General features: G+C 43.2%; 1 protein-coding gene across 2 annotated transcripts in view; it reads left to right on the top strand.

The window, feature by feature from the left end:
- Window positions 1-6: 6 nt before the first annotated feature.
- Window positions 7-11,261, top strand: part of Lhfpl4 (LHFPL tetraspan subfamily member 4) — a 29,251-nt gene continuing 17,996 nt past the window's right edge. For both annotated transcript variants that reach the window (XM_015494983.2, XM_048787074.1), the window contains exon 1: window positions 7-418. In XM_015494983.2, coding sequence (XP_015350469.1) covers window positions 13-418 — 406 coding nt within the window. In that variant the 5' untranslated portion in view covers window positions 7-12. The remainder of the gene's footprint in view (window positions 419-11,261) is intronic.

Raw genomic sequence — 11,261 nt, 5'->3', positions numbered from 1 at the left:
CCCCCGGGCACCATGCTGCCCTCGCAGGAGGCCTCCAAGCTCTACCACGAGCACTACATGCGGAACTCGCGGGCCATCGGCGTGCTGTGGGCCATCTTCACCATCTGCTTCGCCATCATCAACGTGGTGGTCTTCATCCAGCCCTACTGGGTGGGCGACAGCGTGAGCACCCCCAAGCCTGGCTACTTCGGCCTCTTCCACTACTGCGTGGGCAGCGGGCTGGCGGGCCGCGAGCTCACCTGCCGGGGCTCCTTCACCGACTTCAGCACCATCCCGTCCGGCGCCTTCAAGGCGGCCGCCTTCTTCGTGCTGCTCTCCATGGTGCTGATCCTGGGCTGCATCACCTGCTTTGCGCTTTTCTTCTTCTGCAACACCGCCACGGTCTACAAGATTTGCGCCTGGATGCAGCTCTTGGCAGGTAGGGGAGGAGGCGGGGTCGGAACCCCCAGAACAGGCGCCAAGGTTGGGGTCTCCTTTCTGGAGGAGTCAGAGAGAGATTCTGTTCCTCTGTGCTGAGATACATCCTTGGCCCACCCTCAGCAGCTTCTAGGGAAGGAGATTTAATGAGAGAGACACCTTAAGGCAGCGGGGAGAGTGTTAGAATTGGGTATTTGGGTCCTCATGCGTGGATATATATGCACATTGCATTTATTGATGGATTAGCATTATGTTATCGTCTCTGAGTCTCTGTTGGCCGACTTTGTGGAAATATTTTTCTGAATCAGGGCTTTCTCTAGGTGTATTCTATTTACATTATGTTGAAAAAAGCATGAGACACAGAATCAAGAGCTCTAACTTGGACCTTTAACTCGCTGACATTAACTTGGGTGTTTCACTTTGCTTCTCTGAGGCTTGGTTTCTTCATCTGTAAACAGTGGAGAGGGTTCCAGAGGACAAATCAAAGAGTATCTGGTAAACTTAAAAAAGTTCTGTAACAAGGGGTGGGGGAGGCTGGCTGTGGTTTCTGTCCAGTCCTAGAGATGTGGGTTGTTGACAGCATCTAACAACAGGGATCTCCAGAGGGACGGTTCTATTCTTTAAAACCCCCACTCCCCTGGCAGGAAGTGTTCTGGTGCCATTCCAGATGGAAATGAGTCCCTGTGACCTTCTGATGTGTTTGGCTGAGATAGTCATCCTGCCCCAAGTATCGGCAAACAGCCTTTTGGGAATGAGAAATGCTGAGACAGTTTTCCAGGATCCATTAGAGTCCCCTGTCCCCACCCATCTTTCGATTGAAGACAGATTTTGAAGATTCAGCAACTTGGGCATTTGCCTAATTGCAGATAGGGAAGAGAGTTGGGCAGGGGAAAGTGGGGCCAGGAAGGGCAAGATGGGGAAGGATGACTGGTGAGGTTAGGATAAAGTTGGAGCCCTCCAGGGATGAGAAAGAGAAGAGAAAATGTGACAATCATGAATCAGAGAGAGTCTTTACAATAACACCTCAAAACATTCAACAAGTGTACAACCCTGCAAAAGAGATTGCTTGCTGGTGATGTTCAAAGCATTTGTAGGAAGTTGGCTGTGTAGCACAGGGTGTATTCTCTTGAACATCTCCATTGAGGGGGAACCCCCATCTTTTAAAGGAGGAATGTGATATTTGGAAATGGCTGGAAGTCACTCAGGGTCAGGTGTTTGGAATATGATGGGTGATCAAACTAAGCATTGTCACTTGGGATGAAAGCCAAGATATGAGGACAAGGTCATGAGGCTGGTTCCCTTATTCAAGAGGACTTAACAAATGTTGGGAGGAATTATTGACCCACTGGAAGAACTGCACAATCTCCTGAGAGGACTGATTTGAAGAAGGTAGTGTATATTCAGATGTAGATTTTTTTTGTGTGTGTTTGTGTGTGTGTGTAGTACTGGGGATTGAACAAGGGTCTCTCTCATTCAAGGCAAGCACTCTACTACTGAATGACATCCTAGTACTTTTTATTTTATTTTGAGACAGAGTCCCACTAAGTTGCTGAGGCTGGCCTCAAACTTGCAAACCTCATGCTTCAACCTCCTGCGTTACTGGGATTACGGGCATGGGCCACTGCATCCAAGCCCAGATGTGGACATTCTGATGACTTGCTTCATATCCATCTCACCCCACTCAACTTCAATGTGGATTCTCCTCCTGGTATTGGGGATTTGACCAGGGTCACTGTATCATTGAATCACAGCCCCAGTCCTTTATTTTTTTTTTTTTACTTTTTATTTTGAGGCAGGGTCTTGCTAAATTGCCAGGCTGGCCTTGCACTTGTGATCCCCTTGCCTCAGCCTCTCAGGTAGTTGGAATTACAGGTGTGCACCACTGTGCTTGGCTCTTTTCAAATCTTTGAAGAGAAGAGAATTGTAGGATGTGGGGAATATCTTTCCAAATTTCTCACTGGTACCCAGAGACAGATGATATTTTATGTTTCCATTCTATAATTCTTCCAAAGGCAAGCTGGGAAGAATATACAGTCAGCTGGACACCCCACCCCCCCATTCATCAGCCTAAATCTGGAGTCTGCAGATGGGTTGCTGACTGTTTGGCCTTCAAATTCTCTGTAATCTGTGTAGGTTTAATCTTGGGGATTTGATGAACTATCCAACAACCCCCACATAATCATTGAATTTCAGGGATCTTAGCGATCATCTCTTTCATATTCTACTCTTCCCTCCCTGCTTGAGAGAGAGGAGACTGAGTATAGAGAAATGAAGGTCTACAAGGCCAGCAAAGGAGTAAATGGGGTGTAAGGCTCTGGGGTTCTTCACTGTTTCCCTTGTGTTACTATCCCATTCCTGAGGGTTGAGAAGCTGAGTTGAACGGTTTATTCCATTTTGCTCAGAGAACTTCTGAATTCCCTTGGTAAGTGACTGATTCACTTTGCTTAATCAAGTGACACCAGTGCAGAGGTCAGAGCACTGTGCTGAGAGTCATGGGAATAGAGCTTTTGGCTGACTCTGCCAGTGTCTCAACAGTGCTAAATCTTTTTGCTTTAAATCTCAGTTTTCTCATCTGTACAAGGGGGATGTGGATGCAGTTAGAATAGTTGATTTAAAGTATCTTTTTCAGCTCCTTTCACCAAGATCGTTCCATTTAGATCTACACCCCCAGCCCTTTTATAAAAAATTTTGAGACAGCATCTAAGTTGCTCAGGCTGGCCTCAAACTTGAGATCCTCCTGCTTAAGCAGGAGAAATCCTGCTGAAGTAAGAAAGTGAAAGATCTGTTATCCCTAGAGGAACTGCAGAGAAAGCAAGGGGCTTTGTTTGTGTCATATAAGAGTCAGAATGTGGGCTGGGGTTGTGGCTCAGTGGCAGAGGGCTTGCCTTACACATAGGAGGCACTGAGTTCGATCCTTAACACCACATAAAACAATAAACAAATAAAATAAAGACATGCTGTCCATCTACAACTACAAAAAATTAAAAAGAAAAGAAAAGCAAGTGAAAGATCTGTTATCCCCAGAGGGACTGCAGAGAAGCAAGGGGCTTTGTTTGTGTCATATAAGAGTCAGAATGTGGGCTGGGGTTGTGGCTCAGTGGCAGAGGGCTTGCCTTACACATAGGAGGCACTGAGTTCGATCCTTAACACCACATAAAACAATAAACAAATAAAATAAAGATATTGTGTCCATTAAAAAAAAAAACAACAACAACTGGAAATGTAGTTCAGGGATAAAGTACTTGCTTAGCATGTATGAAGAGGCTTTGGGTTCAATCCTCAGTACCCCCCCCACCACCACAAATACACATACACACACACATACAGTATCTGGCTTTCCAGGAATGGTGGCGTACTCCTGTAATCCCAGGACTCAAGAGCTAAGGCAGGAGGATTGCAAGTTCAAGGTCAGCCTCAATAACTTATTGAGATCATGTCTCCAAATAAAAATAAAAAAAGGACTTGGGAGGTACTCAGTGATAAAGTGCCCCAGTACTAAAACAAACAAAGCAAACAAACAAAAACAAAAACAAAAACAAAAAACCACCCACCAAAACACGAAATGAAACAAGCAAACAAAAAACCAAAGTATCTGGCTTCAGGCATGGATGGATCCAGATGCTCAAATAATGCCATACAGTATCTGTCTCACTTCATTTCATGGTTTCTCTATTTTGGCTCAGTTTAAGTTCACTTCCTTCTCAAAGGTGGCAAATACTGGCAGCTCTGAATTTGCATTGCTAACCCCAACCCTGTGGAAAAAGAATGATTCTAGCAAAAGTTCCAGGGTGATTCTTATTAGCCTAGCTTTTGCCAAGTGTCCACCTCTTTGTCATGGTGACTTTTTCTAAGGCCTGAGCATGTGCCTATCCCTGGAACAACAGATGGACTACTGGTGAAGAAAAGTCAGTTCCCACAAAGGTAAATCAAAGGTGACAGCTGTGGGAGAGGAACCATGGGTAAGACAACTGCAGACAGAAGCTCCTGCTCTGGGCAGTCTGAGCCCTAACACGTGTCAGGCTGCGCTCTGGAAACCCAGAGCAACAGAGGGAAATGAGACCGGAGCTGGGGAAGCCATTGACAGGCATGAGGTATTGGGCAGCATTCAGAACAGAGAAGAAGATCATGGTGGAAATGCAGAGAAAGGAAGCCACATTTGTCTTGAGTGGGGCATCCATGTAGGGGAGCAGCAAGAGAGGCCAGGAAGGAGTATGAGGGTCACTGTGTGTTGGGTTAGGGAGTTTGCATTTTAATTATCAGGCAGTTACGTGCTACTGTGACCACTACTCTAGCTCATGAAAAATGGTTAATGAATTCTGAGCCTTTACTCTATGTGAGAATGATGTGCTAAACATTTCACATGGATATGATTTAACCCTCACAACACTCCTATGGATCAGGTAGTGTGATTCATATTTTATAGATGAGAAAACTGAGTTTCAAAGAGGAGAATGTCACTTGTCCAAGGTCGTACAGGTGGTAAATGGTGGACCCAGGATTGTGACTCAGTCTAAATGTGTGGACTGCAGAGCCCGACCTTTTGGTTAACAGAGTAAGAGTGGTACAGACAGTGGCAGGAAGTTCTGCCAGAATACTTAGTAGAGGCTAGAAAAGCCTGGTAGCTCTTCATGTACTTCAGACTCAGTTTCTCAGGGCTTCTCAGGATATCTCTGCCATTTGTTTACCTGGTTGTTGCCATTTACTGAGAACATACAAGGTGCCAACTTCTGTGTTTGACATTTCCAAATTCAGTGTGTTAATTTTCATCTGTTAAAATGGCTTATTCTGAGCTGGATGTGGTGGCACAGGCCTGTAATCCCAGCGATTTGGGAAGCTGAGGCAGGAGGATCATAAATTTGAGGCCAGCCTCACCAACTTAGTGAGATCCTGTCTTTAGACAAAATAAAACCAACAAACAAAAAACCAACTTGCTCCAAGGTCACACATCAAGTAGAAGATGGTGCTGAAACAGTGTAAGTCTAAATGGATCAAGACCCCGTTCTGACCACTGAACTGGAAAACTGGGAATACAGAGATTACAAATTAGAGCTCTGTGTACTAAACATTGCAGGTGGGCTGGGTGAGGTTGGCAAAGATGAGGTTCCAGCTGAAGTATGGTCATGGCTGGAGGGGGCAATGTCAGGTAGTTGTCTAAAAAGAACAGTGGACATAGAACCTGTACCCTGCCATTTACCAGCTATGTGGCTTTGGATCAGCCAGTTTGCCTCTCTGAATCTCAGTTTCTAAGTCTGTATAATAGAGATTTTGTTTTGTTTTAGAGATATTTATTACACCTTCAAAGTGTAATGGAAAGAAATAGCTGAAATGATGGGTGTAAAATGCTAAGTATGATTTCTGCTCTATAGTAAGCACTCAATAAATGGCCCCTGTTATTCTTATGAAGAACAGTTTGGGAGGAGTCCCTGATGCTCTGAGTTTGCCCTTGCAGGGATGATCAAAGGGCCTGAGAAGTTGCAAACTAAATTGTTAGTCCTACCAATCAGCTTGCTCAACTCTCATTTTACAGATGAAAGACCTGAGTCCCATAGAGAAGAGACAAGTTCATGGTTATGGAGTGAGACTTGAAACTAGGCCCCTCCCCTGTCCATCCAAAGGGTGGTGATTCTGACCATGATTTATTTGATGTTGAGTGCTTACGATAGGCCAGATGCTGCCCTGGTGTTGGGATCACAGCACAGAATGGAATGTGTGAGGTGAGGCGTTGGAGATGTGGCTCTTAGCTCAGTGGCAGAGTGCATGCCTGGCACACACTGGGCCCTGGGTTCAATTCCCAGCAGCTGCCAACCCATCAATCAATTGATAAAAGAATGCATGAGATGGAATGGAAGCTTGGGGAGACTGGATGTGGGAGGCGAGAGCAGGGGCTGGCTGGTGTGATCCAGAGGTGAGTCTCTTTCAGTTTTCCAGTTGTGTGCCCTCAATCCCCAGGGGTCTCTGGGCTATGATGAGCAATTACAGGAGTGCTCATTACTATAACTACAGTAGACATCCACATACCTCTCCAGGTCCCCGGCTTTTGTTTCAGGTTAGGTTTGGAATTTTATTCACTCAGTAAAGCTTTGTAGTATGTGCATGACCCTGCTGAGCAGATTGAGGGATTTCTTTTCTCCCATCCTCCTTTTCTTCCTCTTTTCCTCTCTCATTCCTTTCTTCCTCCCTCAACTCTCCCTGCCATCTTCATTTCTGCCTCTTTCCCTCTCTCCTTTCTCCATTCCTTTCTTTCTCACATCAACCACTTACCAAAGGCCTCTCAGGCGTGCTAGGTTCTGGGAATCCTGCGTAAGAGTCTTCCTCCCAGGTACCTCATCATCTAATGGAAGAGATAAGAAAGAAAACAGGTCATCGCTGTGTGGTGCAACACAAAGAATGATTGACTCTTAACAGGGTATTCTGGGGACACGAAGGGGACTTCTAACATAGTTAAGGACAGCCAGGGAAATCTTCCAAAAAGGGCAACAACATTTGAGACGAACACCCCCTCCATTTTTTTTTTTCTCCCTTGGTGCTGGGACTGGAAGCCAGGAACTCAACATGCCAGGCAAGCACTCTACCACTGAGCTACCCCCACCCCCAATGTGAGCTGTATCTTAAAGGATGAGTGGAAAGAGAAAGGCAAACCTTTCTCGGTATGATCAAGGACATGGAGGTGGGGATAGCCTGGTGTGTTTTGGGAACTACACGCAATTAGTGAAAGGAAAGGTAGAAGTTGCGACCAGGGAGGTGGGCAGGAGCTGAATCACAGAGACCCTCTAAGTCATGGAAAGGAGTTTAGAGTTTGGACATAAGCAGCAGATAGTTGAAGATTTTTTTTTTAATTGTTAATTTTTTTCCAAACTCTCATTGACTTTTTGCAAAAGTTAACACAATACTTGGTAAACAAAGTAAAAAGGATACACATTTCTACATGGCTCCTTCCCACCCTCATCTCCCATTGTTTCTTCCAGAGACAACCTTATCTATTTCCAGGAAATTCCATAAATATACAAGCAAATGCAAATTCTTGTTTCATATATACCCAGTACGTCAGCATTTCATGTAGTAACATGGTATATAAGTTTGTCTATAGCTGCATAACAAATCACCCCAAAACTTAATGGCTGGAAGTCACAGGAATTTGTTCTCTTTGTTTCCATGCGTCACAGGAGTTTGGAGGAGCTGAGATGGGGGCGGGTAGTTCTGACTCAGGGTCTCTCATCTGAAGGGTGACTAGAGCTTGTTCGTGTGCATGCTGGCAGGAGACCTAGAAGCAAGATAAAGGAAGAAGCCACACTGCCTGCCCCTCCACCCCATTTTTAATGACAACTTCGATTTTGAGATATATTGCATAGATCATACCATTTATGCATACAAAGCAAAGACGTCAGTGGTTTTTAGTATATTCACAGAATATACAATGTTACTGCAATCGATTTCAGGATATTTTTGTTATCTCAGGAAGAAGCCCTCTTAATTCCAGGCTTTTCATTCTCCCCAGTCCTTGACAACTACTAATTTACTTCCTCTGTAGACTGCCTGTTCTGGACACTTCATGTTCTTTTCCTTGGTACTGGGATTGAACCCAGGGATGCTTTACCACTGAGCCACAGCCCCAGTCCTTTTTTTTTTTTTTTTTTTTTGAGACTAGTCTCACTAAGTTGCTTAGGACTTCACTAAATTGCTGAGGCTTGCTTTGAACTTAAAATTCTTCTGTCTCAGCCTCTGGAGTTGCGGGAAGTACAGGTGAGTGCCACCAAGCCTAGCAGGACATTTCATGTTATAAAGTTTTTCGTGCCTGGCTTCTCTCACTTCATATAACGTGTTCAAGGCTCATTCATGCTGTAGCATGTATGAATACTTCGTTCCTCTTTGTGCCAAATAATATACCATTGTATGGGTATATCACATTTTGCTTATCCATTCGTCCACTGATAGACATTGGGGTTGTTTCTACCTTTTGACTATTGTAAATGATGCAGTGAACGTTTGTGTACAGGGTTCTGTGTGGTCACACACCTTCATTTCTCTTGGGTACGTACCTTCAGGTAGAATCGCTGAGTCAATAGCAACTGCATTTTCTTTTTCAAGAATTTAGCCTTTATTTATTTATTTATTTATGTGGTGCTGAGGACTGAACCCAGAACCTCACCCAGGCTAGGCAAATGCTCTACACTTGAGCCACAACGTCAGTCCCTGGAAACTGAATATTTAACATCTAGATTAAGGGACATCTAGATTGCTTTCCAAAGTAGTGGTGCCACTTGACAGTCCTAACATTCATATATGAAGTATTCTCATCAGCATATTCTCATCAGCACCGTTAGAATTTGTGGTTACAGCCATCCTACTGGGTGTGAGGTGATGTCTCCCTGTTTTTTAAAAATTAATTAATTTATTATAATTAGGTATATGTGACAGCAGAATGCATTTTGATTCATTGTACACAACTACAGCACAACTTTTCATTTCTCTGGTTGTATACAATGTAGTGTCGCACCATATGTACAGTCACACATGTACCTAGGGTAATGATGTCCATCTCATTCCACCACCTTTCCTGCGCTCATACTTCCTCCTCTCCCCTTTGCCCAAAGTTCCTCCATTTTTCCCATGTCCCTCCATCATGGATCAACATCCACTTATAAGAGAGAACATTCGGCCTTTTGTTTTTTTGGGATTGGCTTACTTCACTTAGCATGATATTCTCCAACTGTATCCATTTAACTACAAATGCCATAATAGTATTCTCTTTTAATGTTGAGTAATAGTCCATTGTGTATATACAGTTTCTTTTATCCATTTATCTATTGAAGGGCATCCAGGTTGGTTCCACAGTTTAGCTGTTGTGAATTAGGCTGCTATAAACATTTATGTGGCTGTGTTACTATAGTGTGCTGATTTTAAGTCCCCCGGGCTAAGGATCTGAACAGATACTTTTCAGAAGAAGATATACAATTGATCAACAAATATATGAAAAAATGTTCAGCATCTCTAGTAATTAGAGAAATGCAAATCAAAACTATTCTAAGATTTCATCTCTCACAAGTCAGAATACAAACAACAATAAGCATTGGCGAGGGGGTGGGGGATGTGGCTCAAGCAGTAGCATGCTCGCCTGGCATGCGTGCGGCCTGGGTTCGATCCTCAGCACCACATACAAACAAAGATGTTGTGTCCGCTGAAAAACTAAAAAATAATTTTAAAAAATTCTCTCTCTCTCTCTCTCCCTCTTAAAAAAAAAAAAAAGCATTGGCGAGGATGTGGGGGGAAAGACATGCTCATGCATTGCTGGTGGGACTGCAAATTGGTGCAACCAATATGGAAAGCAGTATAGAAGTTCCTTAGAAAACTTGAAACTGAACCACCATTTGACCCAGCTATCCCTGTGTTTTTTCTTTTTAAAAATTATTAATTTATTAATTAATTAATTTATTTGTGGTGCTGAGGACTGAACCCAGGGCCTTGTGCATGTGAATAAGCACTCTACCAACTGAGCTATATCCCCAGCCCCTATTTTTTTTAATATTTATCTATTAGTTGTAATTGGACACAATACCTTTATTTTACTTATTTATTTTTATGTGGTGCTGAGGATTGAACCCAGGGCCTCTCATGTGCAAAGCAAGCACTCTACTGCTTAGCCACAACTCTACCCCAAATTCCTGTTTTTTTTTTTTTCAGAGACCTTCTTTCTTTCTTTTTTTAAAAATATTTATTTTTTATTTTTAGGTGGACACGATATCTTTATTTTACATTTATGTGGTGCTGAGGATGGAACCCAGTGCCTCGCGCATGCTGGCGAGTGCTCTACCTATGAGCCACAACCCCAGCCCCTCCCTGTGGTTTTGATATGCATTTCCTCAATCATTGGTTGCCCAAGCACCATTTATTGAAGTGTTTTCCTGTATTGGGCATTTGTGTATCTTCTTTGCAGAAATGTCTATTTATATCCTTTATTCATTTTTTTAATATAGGTTATTTGTCTTCTTATTATTGAGTTGTATGTTTTTTTAAAAAAATACATTCTGTATAGAAACATTTTTTTTTTTAATTTTTAGATTTTGAAACAGGGTCTCACTAAGTTGCCCAGGCTGTCAGAGAACCTGCAATCCTCCTGCCTCAGCCTCCCCAATTGCTGGGATTACAGATCTTTGCCACCACACCCTTTGAAGCACAATAGTTCTAAATTTATGCAAAATCCAGTTTACCTATTTTTTTCTTTTTCACCTGTCCTTTGAAGCACAATAGTTTTAAAATTATGCAAAATCCAGTTTATCTATTTTTTTCTTTTGTTGTCTGTGCCTTTAGTGTCCTTTCTGAGAATCCACTGCCACATAGAGTAACAAAGATTTACTTCTCTGTTTTCTTCTAAGAGTTTTGTAGTTTGGATTTTTACATTTAGGTCTTTGACTCATTTTCAGTGTGTGTGCATTTGTCTGTCTGTGTGTGTATGTGCGTGTGCATGTGCGTGTGTGTATTGGGGACTGAACCCAGGCCTTTGTGCATGCCGAGTACACATTCTATCACTGAACCACACACCAATCCCTTGAGTTAATTATTTGTATGGTAAGAGATAGGAGTCTATTTTCATTCTTTTGAACCTGGTTATCTAGTCCTCCAAGCACCGTCTATTGAAAAGATTACACTTGGGCTGGGGATGTGGCTCAAGCGGCGCTCTCCCCTCGAATGCGTGCGGCCCAGGTTCGATCCTCGGCACCACATGCAAACAGAGATGTTGTGTCTGCCGAAGACTAAAAATAAATATTGAAAGGTTCTCTCTCTCTCTCTCTCCAAAAAAAAAAAAGGTCAAAAAAGGAAGTTATCTCTTTTATTTTGGTTCCGATGGG

The sequence above is a fragment of the Marmota marmota genome, unplaced genomic scaffold (genome assembly GCF_001458135.2).
Source record: "Marmota marmota marmota unplaced genomic scaffold, marMar, whole genome shotgun sequence".
NCBI lineage: Eukaryota > Metazoa > Chordata > Mammalia > Rodentia > Sciuridae > Marmota > Marmota marmota.
Note: the sequence above shows the minus strand (reverse complement) of the source record. Positions and strands in the feature narration are given on the sequence as shown.